The following is a 19767-nucleotide window of genomic DNA, read 5'->3' as shown; positions in this document are numbered from 1 at the left end:
TACACCCTGATCACGTTTTTTCTCTGCATTTCATTTCATTTTATTTCTTCCAGCATACATTTTTTCTTTTCATTTCATTTTATTTTTCCCATTCCAGCATCAATTTTTTCTTTTTATTTCATTTTATTTTTCCCATTCCAGCATATACATATATTATCTTTCTATTTCATTTTATTTCACACCAAAGGTATAACATTGCTATCAACGTGTCTGTCGTTAGGCCGCCGAGCTGTCTGCATACTTACATACACTGATTGCCAGTGTCGCAACTGAAATCCAAAAACTTACCTTATTTGTATGCAGAATGCAAATACCAGTAGCCAACTACCAGGTTGAATCGCCCATATTAATCGTGACTTGGTATAAGTACATTTTTCAGTTGACATAATTGAGTAGGAGTTTTTTCCGGCGTGCCAAACTACTGCCATGCATACTTACGCCTTCGTTGTATTCCAAGTGTTGATACTTACTTTTCTTTTTATTTTGTATTTTATTTCATTTTACTTTTTATATTATTATATTTATAGCATTTGCAAGTAGTGCACGATGATGCACTTTTATTTTTATTATCATTCTAAGTGATTCAACGCGCTTGAGATTGTCATTTGCATGAGAAATGTTAACGCATTTGACAGTTGTGCTGTTGTCGTGCATACAAAGGTGCTTGCATGACAAGCACGTGAGATTGATAGACGCACAAGTATGTATTGGTTAAGAATATAAACGATTATCAAGCAAATTAGCGAGCAATCAGTGTTCATTCACTTACAGTTCTATATTATGACATTAGATTCGTAAACCGTTTTGAATTGTAAGATTTAGTGATTTAATTACAAAGTAATGGCATCGCATTGAAAGCATAACTTTTCTTGTGCTCCAATTAAAATCCGTAGTATCACAAAACTCAAGTCAGGAACTAAACTTACAAACTTTTAATATGCATAAGCAGTACATAAAACAGTTTGATGCTCTCTCAGCCTTTTGTACTTGCTGCAAACCGCTTTATCGCCCAGAAGTTTGCGGCATTGCAAAGTTTTCACGTACGCCATTTAAATAGCGCAGCATCGCACAGGTCAACTGCAAGGAGTGGTCGACCGAGAAAAAAAAGAAGATTGCGGACAAAAAGGCGCAGCTGAAATAAACTTGTTATTGTTGGCGTGCAGCACGAAGAAAGTCCAAGCGTGACGGCTTTTTGCTGAATTTCTGGTTTGTGTTGCTTTTTTCACAGTTGTATTGTAAGTACATACAATATTTTTGCGATTTTCTTCCCTTTTTTACCGGTTACTTCTTTGCCATGACTTGCTGGAACTAAATGATGCGAAATGACTTAAGGTGTATCTACCTTTTTATGTCAGAAGAAGATTTTTTTAGTACGAAGAAGTTTTAAAATGTATCTCATATAACGGATTATAGAACGGTAGATCAAAAGCTTTTCAGATTTCGGATGTCAATTAAGAGCAGACAAAAGTTGCTTAGAATATTAATGTAGTGGCAAAACTTAGTACCCAAGTGAGCTTTTGATGAGAGGTGAATGTTCTTGGTGAGATTGAATAGATCTAAGTGGGGAAAATAGAGAGAACTAAGTGAGGAAAATAGAGGCATCTAAATATTGAGGTTAATATCTTTTTAGAAAATTCGCAGTACAAAATTTCAATTTGGTATCATTTAAAAGTCATCTTTCTAAAACTCACCTAATAAATAAATAAATAAATAAAGAGGCTCGAAACGCACGGCCTAAGAATTTCTCTCATTACCTGCCCAGAGGCGACCGTTAAAAGAAAAAAAAAACTCGTCCCATGCACACAAGTTAAACGCGAGCTATAAAATAACAATCGATTTGACACGCATGGGCAGACTCGGCTATAACGGCCTACAACTTCATAGTTAGTAAGTACGAAATTAGTAAATTCACATGCTGTCATTTGCTTGAAGATTTTCATGCCCATGCGTTAAATAAATACCAGTTGAATCTTTCAATTAGAAAAAGCATGAAATTGTTGAATTAAAAAAGTAAATAGATAAACATTTGTGGGAACAAATAAACGACGTAGCTCGGAGTTGAATAGCAAACAAGTAGTCAGGTAGGTGGTAAATAATGTACGGAGTCGAAATGGTATTGTTTGTGAGTGCGGCAAAAAGGTTTTGTTATAGGAAAAGATGGTGAAGAAGCGAAACGTAGTTATTTAAGTAAAAGCAACATAAAAAAATAGAAAATAGGGGAGCACACATTAAGAAGAGTAACAAATGCGCGTGCATGTCTATCTCAACGGCGTGGCGACACTCTTAAGGTTCAAAAGGTTATTTCAGGGGTCTAAATATGTAATTGGAGACCGAAATAATAAAAAATAAAAGAAGAAGCGATGAGAAGGAATTGTAGTTAATGTATAAAAAAATGTCTGCTTCGCACTTCAACACTTATCCGTTTTCGATGATTAACCCTAGACACCTAATCGCTAATCATCGCTTCAACGGGCACGCGGCAGCAAATTCGCTGTCTCTATTCGGTCTAGTACCTTACTAAAAGCTTTATAAAGGAAGCATAAATTGTTTTCAAATAATAACAGCGAATAGATACATATATGACCAACAAACATAACGAAAAGTTATATTAGACGTCTTCTATTCGCCATTCCCCCGCTCGCTATCTCTATGCTCGATTAACTTGACGAAAAATTTGCATGCGAAAGCAGCAACAAATTATCGAGTAAGATTCCCACCAGCGAGTATGGCTACAGTTCATTACTCTGGTATAATGCACTGCCTTACCAACACATGTAATATAAGGCAGCTCTCTTCCCGCGTTGCCGACATATGTTCATTTGCACCAGTTTCTTCATCTATTCGCCACTTGCTAACTCTTGGCGAAAAGAAGAGGCCTTTTAACACAAAAAAATAAACTAACCTAAAAATGTGCGTCGAATCGACAAATGTTTAGGGTTTATAGGAAGTGAACAAATATTAGGTCCAAGCGGGCGAGATTCATTGCCACTATAATTACGTGTGGAAAACTGAAGCGACAAATATCCTAGCGGAAAATTCCTCCGAAACAATTCCTCAGCCACACTATCACACACAGACCACAGTTTGTAGTGATAGGACTGATAAGGACTGAACGAGTTTGTGAAGTTCAAGCTTTAGATCTTTAAGATACCCACACATGATGACTCGCCTGGAACCAGTGATTCGCAGTGGACGAAGCTATAGACCTGCCAAAACACTGCCGTAAGGACCGCGACAGGATGTCTCATGATGTCCCCGATACAACACCTACACGACGAGGCCAATATGCTGGATGTGAAGGAGCATAACAAACTGCTCAGCAAGCAGTTCCTGCTAGAGTGTTAACGCAGGCCTCACCCATGCAGACATCTGCTGGAGCTGAGCCACCTCCCAGGCATGTAAGGAGGCCCTTCCTCAATTACGCGAACGAGATTCAATACAAAACAGACAGACAGCTACTGGATCGGACAGTGTACAAACAGACCATCAACGACATTCATCGGGAGACCCTTACCACCTTCTTAAGCTCTCGACCCCCGAATGCCGTTATCGGAGTCCCACCCTCACCCATCGCAGACGAAGAGCTCCAACTTCCCTGAGAGTCCCGCTTAACCTTGGCACAATTACGTTCTGAATACTGTAGCAGGTTAAACTCCTACTTATCCAGAATCGACCCCTCTCCCTCTGGACCCAACCTGTCGAAACAGCTAGTTTCCTGGGCCTACCGTTAGATGAGATAGACGAAGACGTCCGGTGATTACACTACACTGACAGGGCAAAGTTACTGCTACAACAACAACAACTCCAAATAACCCCTCTAAACTACATTCTGTATGATGAAGTAGGCCCTAACCGCTGAAAATCTCATCCTGCAATGTCAAATATCTGCCCGGCATGTGGAGAATTCAAAAACGTTATTTACTGCTTCAACTTCAAAATATTTTCAACGCATCGGCCACCAAAAGCACTTTCGCTTATTCCGAATGGTACAGCACTACTTATATGTCCAATTATGTATACGAGTACTACCGTTTCCGCAATTATTGTGTCACGAATCGGATTTTTTTTGTGTAATGATTAAACCAAGCTCAGCCGAACTAAAGGGAATTCTAGTAAAATTAAAATACATCTACTTATACGCTGAGCGCCTGTCTGAAGTCAAGTGTTGTTTGATATTTATGATGGGCGTATGGAGAAATTAATTGTACGTACTCGTATTAGCTACTCAAGGAGGCATATAAGTAAACTTTAATTGATAAGAATGCTTGCCCGATTGAGACACAGTAAGTATTAAAGGCACGCTGAGATAAGGAGAAATCAAAGAGAGGAGCTTCTAAATTACTTAGTAAGTGATAGCCGCCCTCAATTATGGCTTTCAAAATATATGTGTATAAATATACATATTTATATATAATAATAATATATAAAATTTAATAAACAATGCCCGAGATAAGTATAGTGCAAACACACATATATTTTTTATGTGATGAGTTCTTGGAAGTTGGTGATAAGCAGTATTTGTTTTGTTTCTAATTAAATGAAATTCGTCTGTCATTAGCGATAAGATGTGTGTAGTTTAAAGGGACAACAATGAAAGAAAAACTCTGCACTTTTTTGGTTAGAATTTTCCACAATATTTAGAGACCGCTTGGCTAGTAATCCACCTACATTCTGTGAAACCTTATAAGACATGTAAAAAAAAAAAATTTAGCGGCACTATTTTTCACTGTAAGTTCGTGGTAATCTGGAATTTCAGCAGTTTTATGAATTATACTTTTGAGTGTTGCGCGATTTTAGCTATGCAAAAATTAGTAGAAAAAAGAATTTGCTGTGGTGAATCGTACATGTTAAAAATACCATCTATAAACAGTATAAATAGGAAAAAAAGAACAAGAAGTGGTGTTGGAACTGCCTAGTTCTGATACATTCAATGCACCAGGTTTGCTCGTTAGCTATGGTGAAAAAAAAATTTTGAGGGGATCTTTGGATTCGAGGTTATTCGGCCCAAGGAAAAGACAATGTTGGTGAAAAGACAATGTTTGAGGGAACTTTGGATTCTACGTCATTCGTGTTGTGTTTCACAAAATTTAACTTTATATTAGTGAAACACAAAACGGATGACGTCGACATTTCTGTCAAATTCGCTCAGAGCCGAATAACGGTATGTTAGGTAGAACACCTCTAAAAATATTTTCACCATGTCATTTGGCCTGTTGTGACATCAGCTCATCTCTCAAATTCGCTCAGAGCCGAATAACGGCCTGCTACGTAGAACTCCTTTAAAAACCTACTTCCCTAGAATTCTCACTCCAGCATTTCTCCGGATTCTCCTGAAACTTTGGAATCGTGTTTTATGCCATTGCAATAACAATATGATCATATCTCAAACATATGAGTTTTGTTGAACTGCTGTCGTAATCGTTTCACGTTGCAGAGCGAGAAAATAAGTTCGGATGTTGATTTTTATTTAATTTATGTACACTTCAGATTGGTTGTTACGAAGAATAAAAATGAAAGTTGATAAAATATAATCAATTACGTACTGCTGATTGCCAATAACAGAATGGTTTTGCCACTACTACTGCTTCCAGTCCATTGTTTTTGTTTTCTTTGAAACAAGCGATGCGAATACATTGTAACAGCGCACTCTCAAACATGTGTATGGATGTGTATGCTTTTAAAAGAGAGAAATCATTCCATAAGTGACTTGCATATGGTAACCTTTGTTGCTTTGCCTGACTGTCAGTATTGGCTTCCTTATCAGCGCGCATTGCTCGTAATTGAATTGATCTCATTTTGTTATTTTTCTTTTTGCTTGCATTTGTTTTTGTATGGTCACAATGTTAATGCAATAGTAACTGCATTACATAGATTAAATTGTTTATACGAACAATGAGGATGTGAACAACATAAATAAAACAACAACAACAAATAATATCAACTTATATCTGCTTGTAGGCGTGTGGGAATATGCATACACATACGTATGCAAGCAAGTCGTGGTATTTTGCATATGCATATGGAAGTATTATTTTAGCTTGCGGCTTGTGGTTAATAATGCCAACTAGAGGAAGTGTTTCTGTTGAAATTGCTTATTTATTGTTCTATTAATTTCCAAATATTATTTTTTTGTGTTTTGCAAATTGTTTGATTTTTTTCGTAGAACATTTTTTTGGAACTAATTATGAGTGATAAAATTTTTTTTGTTGTATTTACCAAAAAAATAAATAAATAAATAAACAAAAAAAAAAGATTAAAAAAACCTAAATAAAAAATTAAAAAAATTATTAAAAATAAATAAAAAAATAAAATAAAATAAAAAATATCAAAATTAAAAAAAAAATAAAAGTAAAATAAAAAATAGTAAAAATTAATTAAAGAACATAAAAACAAATAGCAACTAAGTATTTGTTGCTTCAATTAAAAGATTATAAATAAAGAAATAAATTAAATAAATAAATTTATTAAACAAAATAAATTGATTAATAAAAAAAAAATAATCAATACAATTTTGATTATATGAAAGCTGCAAATTTCAAAATTACTTAAAGAACAAAAATTGTTATTATAAATAAAAATAAAAATAAAATTGAAAAATTAATTAATTAAAAAAATAATAATATATTAAATACAATTTTTATTGCATATATGATTACTGCAAATTATTGCGAATGCAACATTCCAGTAAAAAGCTACAACCAATGCCGAATATATCACATTCATATAAAATTATGTATCTATTAGATGGTGACGCACCGGGGCAAACTTTCAGATTCTTCTACGGAGACTCAAAATATTAGAAATAAATGAAAATAAACCGAATTTAATAATATTTTGAACAGACCAGTACCAAAACATATTTATTTCACAAATTCAACTATAGTTATGTATATCGATTTTTGGTATTAGAAAACAAATAATTAATTTTATTTTTTGAGTCTTCATAGAGTAATCCAACAATGCGACACGTCTTCATCGACGCAGTTGGTTAGCAAAAGTCATTAAATCGACTTACTCAATAGAGTTTTTGCAGCGACCTACGAGAATGTACGACAACATATGTATGTGTGTATATCTACTAAAGTTACTTCTGACAGATGAATTATCTGTTTGACCCCTCTCCGATAACATACTCCAACATTTTTTTTAGCTTAATGCTGACCTCTTCTCTTGTATCTGTAAAACTCTTTTAATCCTTTCTTATCTTCTTCGAAACCTTTTTTTCTATTATGCGAGTCCTACGTTAAGAAGAGCTGAAGTCTGATTGGTGTGTATTCAAGTACATACATATGTATGTGTAAATATTCTCAGGAGAAATAGCCACCATATGCATTTGTTTATTTGTTTACTCAAAGCATGATAAGTTACCACTAGCAACTGTCAAAGGCACAGCGGTCCGCTGCATAGTATGCAGAATGAATTTATGTTGTTGTTGTTTTTGTAGCAGCCTACAAAAGTAGTAGGAATCTATATTATTAAACGCTAGCACACGGCTTGAATTGTTATAAACAACCCAGCTCTACAACAGCTGAGAATGCACTTTGTAACATTGTTGTACCACACATGCATACATGCATAAATGCATGCACATACGGACGTAACTTCCCCGCAGTACTTCACTGCGAACCATCATTCGCGAATTGAATTTAATTTGCCCCTCTTGTTCGTATATCTCTCTCTACTTATGCAGTCAATATACTCGTACATACACGTGTATGTATGTGTAGCTGAAGAGTTGTTCTGGTACTGTCAGCTAGCGTCTCAAGTGGTAATAACTGTTAGCAAATACTTTTATATTCATATTACAAAATAATAATCACGAAAACAATTTATGTACCATAAATAGCAACAAAATATTTCTCTACAACGTAACAACAATGTAGTAATGGGCTTGCAATTTACTCTGTGAAATGTTTGCATTTTTATCGATTATATGAAAATAGAAATGCTGGAAATTCGAAAGCCTATGCGAATAATGGTTGATTTTCCAATTGTGTTTTTTAACGAACAATAAACTACATTTAAATACATTTTGTGGCGCATATTTTAAAAGTTAATGAATGTATGTATGTTCGAAATTCCGCCACTATGAATGAACACACCTGTTTCATGCTTCACGCCATGAGAAGAATTTGCGCATTTTACACGAACTTCGCAAACTACGCGCTTGTATGTTTATAAATCTGCTATATGGAAGAATGTTATTATGTCAGCCACCCCATTGTGATATGTGTACATATGTACGTATGTATGTACAAATGTATGGAAAATTGTACATGTTTGTTTGTATGTATGTATGTATGAAATATTGTACATACAATACAAACGGGCACACAATTTGCACACATGAAATTCAAATCACCAACTGTAGCGGCTATAAAATCATTACTTTGCACCACCCACCCTACTCTGATTTTATGGTTATCGATCCACTATACAAACATACATACATACATATGTATATAGCTGGTAGTAAAATAAAAATCCACCACCTAACCATGAAACTAGACTGCAGCTTAGTCAAAGTATTGCTTGTGACACTTGCTCCGCACATCCCCATCGGCCGACTGGATATTCAAAAGTAAATTTTTCGCAAGTCAAGTCAAGAATTTGCGTTCGTTAAAAGATCGACTTGTAATGTATGGCAGCACATGAATTTGTTAGTTAAAACAAATCAAATAAATAAGTACTCTTATGTGTGTGTACATTTTTGGATCGGCTTGTCAGAGCGGCAGCAATTAATTGGTGGGTGTGTGTGTGTGCAATGTTGTTTGTTTGCAGACATACTCAAAGGTTCTACAAGCAATACCAGTTTACTGCGTGCGGGTAGTGGCGGATTCAATGCGCAAGCGCTGACAAAGATGTCAAGAGTAAAGTATACATTGAATTGCTGCGAAGTAAATATATAAAAATTATGCGTTTAATTATAAAAGAAAGCAAAGTAACTTCAACGCGCCCAACAAAACTAACTAATTTGTGCCAAGCTAAGCTCTCTGGCAAATAAAAACGGGGTTAGCAATGCGCTGGTTGGCTGTCCTTTGCTTTCCCCCCATTGCTTAGACCGGCTAATAGTATTGTAAATTGCAATTTATATTCTTGCACGAATAGGTGAAAATGCGCCTTATTCGACAGCCTGTCAAACCAAGTCGCAAAATATCTGATACCTTTCTAATAGATTTAATTGGACGCAATAGTTGTATTGTATGATTTGATACTTTTAAAAAAATATTTTTAGTTTCTTTACTCACTGGCATTCATTCATAATTTCCTCTTGACTGCGCACCTGCACCGGTGCCAAGTCTTCGACGTTCTCTTCGAAATTCCCAAAACATTTGGTAATCTTTTCGTCAAATGTATTCACTAAATCCTCGAGACTTCCGCCAAAAGTCTCAGCAAAATTATCCACTGTATCGCCAGTGGTGGAACGCTTATCGCAACCATCATCGCCAGGCGCCAATCCCACATCCAAACCCAGTTCAGCGGTCTGCATAGAATTGCAATTGGGACTTGCTGCACCGCTGCCAGCTCTGTCGCCAGTAGCAGTGCCGTTTGTCATCAGTACACCATTCTTGCTTACATGCGCATCGCGTACAGCCTCCTCGAGTAGGCGCATCTTGGCCTCTTGCTTCATAGCCGGATCTTTCAGATTCAAATTCAATGTATCGTTGATCGTATTCTGATGAGTAATGAAGTCACAACCGCCCCATTCGTCTGTCTCCTCGAATTTAGCTAAAGGAGCCTCAAATTTCAGCTCGGCCATTTTTGTGCCGAGGTCACGCATCACGCACTTATGCTCCGCTGGGGGTGAGGCTGGCGCTGTTGGCGGCGTCTTGACGCTTTTACTGCTGGTACCCAATAAATTTGTATACAAATTAAGGTGCAAAATTAATGCTGTTGATTTTTGTGTGTGTGTCTCAGTAAATTTCGTTTCGTTTTTACTACTTTACTTTTTTCACTACGTAATGCTTTTAAAGATTTTTCACTATGCGTAATGCTCGTTTGTGTATTGCACTGTTTTTCACAGTTTTTCACAATTTTTCACTGGGGGTGGTAAATTTTCACTTGCTTATTTATATTTCTTATTTGTGGCCGCAAAATTTAGACGCACACGCCATAGATTTGAGCAAAGCTGATTAAGCTTTATTTCTCGCGATTTTTAGTGCTTTACACACACTTTTATTATAATTTTTAGTTGATTTTTCCTTTGGAAAATTCACAATTTTATTGAACCGCAACGTAGCGCAGAAACACGACAACCAATTCTTCTCAGCTCTGCAAAGCAACAAAAACAAACTATCAAGTCCATCAAGTGATGAAAACATCAAATGATACCATACTTTTGTTCACCACATTTGGCGTAATTCACCTCCATTCCGACAGTGTGTCGTGCAGCGCGGTACAGAGTGACTTTGCTGCCACATTAAAATGGGAACCGTATGTGCAATGACACGTAAAGGTATTATACTTCGCAAATATATATTTATATAATATATGGGCACCTTGAATAAAGGAATTGCAATCAAAAACTAAATTGATTTTTAAGTCACATCGTATATAAATTTGTATATAAAAAAATGCAATTTCAACAAACCTTTGAAATATCTTATGACTATTCTTTATTAACGCAAAGTTACCCTGTATTATACATTTTTTAGGGTGCGTCTCGAAAGCAAAAACATGATTGACCAGAATTATTAAAAATGCTTGATGGTAACAGCTGATGAAAAGTGTTATGATAATGTGAAGAGCACATCAAATAGCTCCCGGTGACGCTCAAGCATGCATGTTTTGCAGCTTATATGTGTCCGTGTCGGGTGCTTGACGCTAATATCTAAAATTTTTGATTTTCATCATGCAAAAGCCGGCAACAAGTATGTGTGACACGAAGCAAGTACGAGTGTCACCCGACACGCACACATATAAGCTTGCTAGACATGCATGCTTGAGCGTCACTAGGGGCTAAAACTGGCATATCTTTTCTCAAGGCGCATTCATTAAAATTGGTGGCGCTAGACCAGGGATGATAGAATATAAGGAACATTCTGCACATAGAAATTTCACAACAAAAGAAACTAGAAAAGTTATAGAAAAGGACGAATTGCACAGCCAAAATGAAGTTGGAGCTAGAAGTTTACGACCAAAGTGTGAATGGCACGGCAGCTAGTCTACCGATGAAATAATATAAATAAATAACTGACGCGTGCACTTCTGTCAGGTGTTTGGCCTCCTCCTATTTGTGGTGCGCGTCTTGGTATTGTTCCACAAACGGAGTGACCTACAGTTCTAAGCTGACTCCGAACGGCAAATGGTTTTTTATGAGGAGTTCTTCCATAACAGAAATGTACTCGGAGGTTTGACATTATCTGACGAGTTGCGACCGCTAGAAAAAAACTGCTTAATTTTCGATTTCATACACGGAGATTCGAACCTACGGACTCCCGAATGATAGTCACGCACCAAGCGTTTATAGATTCGCGTTGTCTTTCCTCCTTTGTCTTTCGTCTTCCGGAGGGAAATCTGACTGGTTCAGGTAACATATAACCGGCTGCCGTGGTAACGTCTATTGAGTATTCTCTTGTTCCGTTCAAAACAAGTCGAAACCGCACTTATTTAGACTTTGGGATGCTGGAAATTTTATTCGGGTAAAATTTCATGTGATGAGCAGATTGTCGAGACGGACTGTGAGAATTGACAATATGGTGGGGGACTATGAAGTCGTCAGACAATGCGCTGGGGATTTAATGCTCCCATCATTGGTATAATTATGCAGACGAATTATTTGTAAACAAAAAAAATATTTATGGGAAGTTTTGGGGAGAGGTGTATCTTTGGTCAATTCCATGATGGTACAATTCAAAGAGGAATCAGTAGCCTCAGTCTCTAACTTGTTTTACTTTACGAATGTTTTTATAGCTTTTGCTATTTTTCAGTGTCAAGTTATTCGTTAAATTCGAAATTTGAGTCTTGTCATATGTTAGTGATTTTTGCTTAATTAGCACGAACTGCCTTTGATAAGTGTGATTTTTTCTTATGATTGTTTATATTGCAGTAAAACTACGCCAATTTTTTCTACTTCTCCCTAGTTCGGACTTTTACCTGAAGAAAATATATCATTTGAATTTTACCTGTAGATATTACTTATTTGAAAATTTGCTTAAATACATAACGACCACTACTCGTTTACGAGCAGGCAACCCTGTAATTAATTTTCGTGAAATAGGTTGCGTTCCGAAAGCACAGAAGCAAAGGAAAAGCAAACGTGAGAACTGAAAAACAGTTGCTGGAGGAAAAGATGGGAAATAGTTCGTGAAAAGTGAAATTTTACCAATGAAAGTGTAAGCATAACAAACCGGAAAATCCTGCTTGTTTTTGAAAATAAAAAATATGAAATTCTCATTAAAAAAGTAAAATATATCATAAAAGCAAAACTTTAAAAAGGGGTGCAGCAGCAGCTGAGCAGTAGAAACAAAAGAAAAGCTAGAGCGACGGCGGCGGCGAACAAAGAGCGAGGACAAACTAGTTTAGGGAAGTGCAAAAGAGCGTGGGTACATGTGAGAGCGCAAATAAAACCGCTAATTGTACAAGCACAAGAAACTTTGAACAATAACAACAAACCAAAAGACACCCTGCAACCGACACACGCTACGGAAACAAGAACGGCAAAACAATCGTTAAGGGGCTAATTGTGTTGGGTTGGATATGTGTTATATTTGTTGGAGGGAGCTTGTAGGGTTTGTTGGATAGGGGGTAAACAAAATTTGGAGTTCTGTGACAATTGAAGAGAAGTTGTGGTCAACTGAAAGAAATGAACAAAGAGCGAACTTTTAATAATGTCAATAACAATTTAGAGGCGTCAAATTGAGGCACAGCACAGCGGCCGAGCAGCGCTGTTTGCAGAGCTGAAGGCAGCATACAACAGCGGTTTTTCAACGAATGGGTCGCAGGCAGACACGAAGGCAGCGACGGTTACGTTGCCTATGTGAGGCAATACGACGGCATTGAGTATGCCAACAGAAGAGTTCGTTCCAACAAGACGTGTGAAAAGCAGCTGAAGAATTTCACTAAGGATTTATGTGAAGAAAAACTTTGAATGATGCAATTTAAAAACTGAAAAAATTGATTGAAATTTAAGTGCAAAAGACATTTCTGAAATTAAACAAATTAAGTAAAAACAATATGGAATGAATAATTAAAAAAAAATTACTATACTGAAATTGAGACGGGCGAATGTGTAGTGATGATGTATGGTCTAGGAAATGTGCAGAGAAGTGGGGTGAAGACGAAGACAAAGGCAAGCAGCAAAGCAGTAGCGCTGGCGCATGCAAATTGAACGTACGCGTATGTGAATAGGAAATTTAAAAGAAGTTGAAAAAATACTAATTGTTATGTCAAAATATTCGAATAAATGTACGTAACTTGTAATTAAAAGTACAAACATTTTTAATTTTTACAAAAACAGCAAGCATGTGAGCGCAGAAAAGCAATATTAAACACTAATAGCCGAAGAAGAAGCAGAATAAGCAAAAGTGTAGATAAGTAATACAAGAAAAAACAGCAGAGCTAAGAAGCAAAGCATTATTTCGTTCAAGAGCAGAAAAAATGTATGCCGAACACAGAGATTTGTGAAGTAGTGCACGTAAAAAATTGATTGAGCGTGAAAACGGAAAAAATATCAGAAATATTTGCAGAAAAGTGTTTTTAATCTAGAAAATCTATGAGATAAAAAAAAGAACGTTATAAGTGAGCTAACGCAACGTGTCTGCTGTGGTGAAGTAAGACGACAAATGCTGGTGTAGAAAAAGATTGGCGACGTGTTCGAGGGGGCGTTGGGCGTAAACAGCTGTGGTCATAGTTTTTTTCTGCGGTTGGATGTTAGTAAATTTGTCGATCACAAAGGTGATAATCAAATTCATTAGTTCAGGTTAACTAGATAAATGGTCAACCAGTTGATAGGCAAGTGGCTTGTTACAAAACCAGGATGACTATTTCATTGTGTCTTATTGAAAAATGTGAATACTTTGGTAAAGGCAGTGCTCTCTCCGTAATTGGGAGTTTATGATTGATCTTTGAACAAAATAATATAATTCCACACATTAAAGGCATTTGATTACAAATTGGCACGGTGAATAATAAGAAAATATTAAAAAAAAAAAAGATTAAAGCGACTTTTTAAGATCAAAGTCAATAATTTTTAGATTGACTTTTCACACCAATACCATTAAAAACATGACTACCGCCGATTGCATGGAATCGCTACTCAGCTCTATGTCAAGCACATTTGATGCTGAATGCGCTACGAGCACCGCTGAAGGTGGTTCGCTGCTCAATCACGATTTGGCCGAAGACAAAACGTTGAAATGGCGTACTTTGGTGAATAATCAATTCGCATGCAAAGATAAGGACAGAAAAATACAACCACTCAAGCAGCAGGCTACATCTACGGCTAATAGCACCACTCAACAGGAGGGTAAACAAAGTCAAAACAGCAGTACAACAAGCAGCAGTAGCAGTAGCAACAACAACAGCAAACATATTAAAGAAGAGCAGTTGCTAAAGGAGGGTGACAGAAAGTTAGCGGCGCAAAACAAGGCCGGCGAAAAAGCTGCACTTGCACAGGATAAGCGAACACTCGATCAGGAAGAATGCACCTCTACCGCCGACTTCATGGAGGAGCAAATGAAGGCATTGCTGGCAGATGATGAAGACGTGCAGCAGCAGCAGCTCAATGAGTCCGCTGTAAATGACCCAACAAATTGTGGGTCAACTGTCGGCAAAGAGGAAACTGTTGCTGGCGATGATAAAACTTCGTTGCATGAAAGCGAATCCTCAGCTGTTGCTGGCACAAGTGATGACACGCCAAGCAGAAAGAGACGCAGCAATACAAGTACAAGCAATAGCAACTGCAGCAACTACAACAGCAGCAGCAATGCGAGCATTGGCCCTCTGGCTCAAGGTCAGTGTGAAGATAACTGTCATGATGACGTCTCGGACACAAAACGTGCATGCAATCAGGTTGTCCCGGTAGCCGCCGATGCACAATTGGAACATATTGTACATATGCAAGCGGAGCAGCTGCCAGCTAATGCCATTACAGAAGCTACATTGGTTGCTGCTACTATCACGGCAGATGCAGCCGATCTAGTTTTGGTTGAATTGGATGCAATAAAGCAGGATATCGATGAGGAATTGGTGGCTTCAGCAGCAAATGGTGCAATGTGTGAATTGGCGATTGATGACTCTTTAACTACAATAATAACAACAGCAGCCAATGTGCCAACTACGGCTGAAATACAGTTGTCGCTTGGTGAGCACAAAATAACCGCCCTCTGCAGCAGTAACGGCAGTGCACCGACCAATGACGATCAGGGAGCGGCAAAAATGAATGAGAGTGAAAAAACAAGCGATAGCACTGGCGACAGCAGTGATGCTGCTGCTGATAAAACTGTAAGTACATGCAATGGCGTTCTTTTTGCAAAGCTATTTGTAATATTCCTCATTGCGAGGAAAAGGAGACATGAGCGAAAATACATAAGAAGTATAAGAGCAAATTAAATACTGGTTAAAAGAATCAAAGAGTGAGCAAGCAAATTAGCATAAGTAAGGAGGATAGAGATATACTAAAGGATTTAAAGGTTGATCAATTTAGATGTATCGGAATTGAAATTCAAATAAAACAGCGAAAATACAAATTTATTGGGCAATCTATATTATTTTAGTGTAGAATCATTCATGATATTTATTTTTTAAAGATAATCCCTTTCAAATGTTGGCCGCAACTACAAATTTGTTGGGCAATCTATATTATTTTAGTGTAGAATCATTCATAATATTTATTTTTTAAAGATAATCCCTTTCAAATGTTAGCCGCAACTACACCGTAATTCGCCTACTGTATAAACACCAATTTTGAATCACGCGCTGGAGGACTTCGGTCGGTATCTCGTGAGTAGCTTTAGTAATGTTGGCTTCCAATATCTCAATCGAAGCTGGTTTATCCACAAAGCACATTTAAACTTTACATACCTGCACAAATAAAAGTCCAGAGGTGTGATATCACACGATCTTGGTGGGCAATCCACTGGTCCGAGATGAGAGATAAATGGCTGACCTTTGTTTCACTAGTCCGGGAGCCAGGGGTAATTTTTACCTCATCATTTCATGCCGACTGATTTTAATACTGAAGGCAGACGCCATCCAATGGATGACGAAACCAACCGTCACCTGGTCCAATAGCGTTGGGTACGTGCTGACGTATTTTCCCCCTCTACGGCGCAGCTGACTTTTTTTTTTATACTACTAAATGTCAACAATACATAATATACACGTTTCGTACCCTCCCACAATCACACCCACCGCGGGTGCGCCAGCTGACGTTCACTTTCGTTATTCATGAAATCCAAATCCCAAGTATAGTCAAGAATTTAACGGTATAAAAACGCAGGCCAAAATCGACTCCTGGCTCCCGGACTAAACGGGCTGTATGAAAAATAGCAAAAACAATTTTATACTAAAGGGTTTTCCAATAAGAGGTGTTATTTAAATATTCAAAGAAAAATGTTATTTTTTAATGTAAATGATCGGATGTTTATTTCATTATATAGAGGAAGGTATGCCGTTAATAGTGGAAAATAACATCAGGCAAATGACCACAACGACCACGCTTACAGGACAATATCCTTTTCATAAAAAGTTATGCCGTTAATAGTGGAAAATAACATCAGGCAAATGACCACCACGACCACGCTTACAGGACAATATCCTTTTCATGAAATTTTCCATAACCGAATTGCAAAGTGGCTGCTCTATGTCCTCGATAGCCTCACGAATTCCATCTTTCAGGGTTGAATCTACCCTGGGCTGTTGGCGTGGACCTTCTCTTTCACGTGGCCCCAAAGAAAAAGTCACAAGGTGTTAAATCACAAGATCTCGGTGGTCAATTGTAATCACCTCTTCGAGAGACAGCACGGTCCGGAAGCGTTTCCCGTAAAAGATCAATGGTTTCGTTGTTTGTGTGGCACGTAGCGACGTCTCTATTGAAAATAAACGTTGTCCAGATCAATAGCGTCCAATTCCGGCCATAAAAAATCGTTAATCATCTTTCGATATCGCAATCCATTCACCTGTACACCTGTTATTGGAAAACCCTTTATATACTCGCACATACATATTATCCCCACCCCTTCGACCGCACTGGCCAAGACCAAAGTTTAACTTACCAAGGTTCTTTTTCTGTCTTGTTTAGCTCTTCTGAGTTTGATCAAAAAACTTGCTGCAATATTGGAAACTGCATTCCAGTTTTCTGGCAACTATAGACTATTTTGAAAAATATTTTCTGGTTTTGGATCTTTTTTAAGCCCCCGTTGGACACCCGGGTCTGGCCACACTTTTCTGATTCGACTTTTTCGACTTTAGACGTGAATTCAATATGTTTATATTAGCTGAGAACATTATTTTCTAGGTAGCTTCCTAAAATTTAATTTTCTATCAATTTATGGATATAACCTTTTAAAAAAGATCCTCGAACAAGATGAAAAAGGTTAGACCCGGGTGCTCAACCGAAGGTTTTAAAAAAAAGTGTCTAACGGAGGGTTAAAGGGATTTCGAAAATGATTTCGTTTTCTGGCACACTTATTGCAGTAGAAGAATACGTTTCCAACGTTGTTGTTGTTGTAACAGCATAAATTTGAAGATTTTGCAATGAACTAGAAGAGGGGAAACTTTTGAACACCTTTTGCCCTGCATTAGCTAGAATCCGAATGAAATGTTTAGAAGCTCTACAATAGAATGTCTCTCGGGGTTAGAGCTTCAGAGCTTACTTAGATTCGCAAAAGACGTAGGTTTATTACAAGAAGCCTACTATAGGGTGGGCCATGTAAAATTTGATTTTTGAATCGGCTATAAAAAAAAAAACTAATCAATATTTTTTCAAACTAATTTTTTTTATTTTGAAGATTGAACATTGTCATTTATGAATGAAAAATAATATCGTTCAAATGCCTGCCACGACTGGCTTTACAGTAGACCATTCGATCAACCCAATTTTTAAGCACATTTTCGATTGTTTGGGCTCCAATTTCATGAAGGCAACTTCGATTTCGTGTTTTAAAGCATCAATCATCTCTGGATGGTTCGCATAGCATTTGTCCTTAACGGCTCCCCACAAAAATTAGTCCAACGGGCTTAAATCACAGCTCCGAGGCGGCCAATTAATATCGGAATTTAGGCTGATTATTCGGTTTTCAAAAACGGTAGCCAAAAGTTCGAGTGTAACTTTGGCAGTGTGACAAGTTGCACCGTCCTGTTGAAACCAAATGTCGTCCATATCATCCTCTTCAATTTTAGGAAACAAAAACTCGTTGAGCATGTCACGGTAACTCTCGTCATTTACTTACGGAATTTATTTATTTACGGAAGAAGAAGAAGATTCACCACTTTGGAAATAGGTTTTCAATATTTTACCATTTGTGTTATGATATAAATCCGTGTCAATAAGGTAAAGGAAACTGACTGTCGTGGAAACGTTTCCAACGTTGTTGTTGTTGTTATACTAAGTTATTATACACTTTTATGAGTCTAAAGTCCTTTCGATAACACTTCCAGCGCAGATGTCAAGTGTGCCCAGTGGCCAACTTGATTTTACGGAAATTCTCAAGTAGCGTCAATTCACCAGGAAATTCGAAATTCCTTAGCTGGGTCTATAGGGTGTAGGCCTGTAACAACCAGAGCTGCATTTTCAGATACTGCGCGAAATGCACAGATTACCCTCAGAGTACAAATCCTACGTAAATATAGATGTAGGATTTCTCATCTCATATGATACCCAGATACTTGGTGGCGGCTCTTGTTTTAACAACGCCTTTTTTAATATTGTATTAAAGGTTACATATTCACTATTTTTTTGCCTTTAACAAGAATAGCTACAATCTTGTTTTCAGCTAAGGCAAGCCCCATTGAATTCAGCCATCCACCCATAAATATACAGTCACATCGGCTAGTGCAGATATCATAGATGACTAGATGTGAAACTCTTTTTCTCGTGAGAGCGCTGAAAAATGTGCATTTTTTATAACATTTTCCAATATTGCCACACCGGTAGAAACATGAATTGGGTATTTTTTAAACAAAGGTCTGGAATTTTTAGTTTCCACACCACCATTGAGGTTAGTATTTAGTGTGCGGTTGCCCAATAGCCTTATATCACTCGTAAAATATGTACATAAATAAGCCAAAAATTTATATGTAAATGAAATTATTTAAAACTGATATACATAAGTAATTAATAATAATAAAGTTATGAACCCGAAAAACATAAGTTATAATTAAAAACATGACTTATTGAGATTTTTTAATATAACACAGAAAGTGGGTAGCAAAAAACAAAAATTCTCAAACAACGAACAGAATAAGTTAAAGCAGATTACTTTTAATTTTTGTAAAATATCTCAAACACAAAATCAGTTCCCTTACCTACGCTTTTCAACCATAGAATATTTACGTATGTATATACAAATTTACATAAACCAACACACAGTTTTCAATAAAATTACATTATGTACATAAGACTAATTAAAAGTAGAAGTCGAAAAGGATATAACGAGCTTTAGATTCTACAAACTCACTTAAATTCAAATTATTACATTTCAATTGAATTAATTTTAAGACAAATAATTATAAACATTTCAACACGTCATTTCTCCATTAAGCAAAAACGAACTGTTTTTGTCTGTTATTTTTGGCCCGTTTCTTCTGGTAGTCTGCCATTTCGCC

At 36.9% G+C, this 19767-nt stretch overlaps 2 protein-coding genes across 3 annotated transcripts in view; one reads left to right on the top strand and one right to left on the bottom strand.

The window, feature by feature from the left end:
• The window catches only part of LOC129238647 (fasciculation and elongation protein zeta-2), a 72545-nt gene extending 62279 nt beyond the window's left edge, over positions 1-10266 (bottom strand). The window contains exon 1 of the mRNA XM_054873746.1: positions 9249-10266. Within this exon, the coding sequence (XP_054729721.1) occupies positions 9249-9781 (533 nt within the window). The 5' untranslated portion in view covers positions 9782-10266. The remainder of the gene's footprint in view (positions 1-9248) is intronic.
• A 1987-nt stretch (positions 10267-12253) lies between these two features.
• LOC129237143 (serine-rich adhesin for platelets) overlaps positions 12254-19767 on the top strand; it is a 29766-nt gene continuing 22252 nt past the window's right edge. Inside the window, exons 1-2 of one of the 2 annotated variants that reach the window (XM_054871638.1) lie at positions 12289-12335; positions 13460-15444. In XM_054871638.1, the coding sequence (XP_054727613.1) occupies positions 14227-15444 (1218 nt within the window). In that variant the 5' untranslated portion in view covers positions 12289-12335; positions 13460-14226. Of the gene's footprint in view, positions 15445-19767 lie in introns of both variants that reach the window. The other variant, XM_054871637.1, reaches the window with a different exon arrangement.

This window comes from Anastrepha obliqua, chromosome 2 (assembly GCF_027943255.1).
Source record: "Anastrepha obliqua isolate idAnaObli1 chromosome 2, idAnaObli1_1.0, whole genome shotgun sequence".
Taxonomy (NCBI): Eukaryota; Metazoa; Arthropoda; class Insecta; order Diptera; family Tephritidae; genus Anastrepha; species Anastrepha obliqua.
Note: the sequence above shows the minus strand (reverse complement) of the source record. Positions and strands in the feature narration are given on the sequence as shown.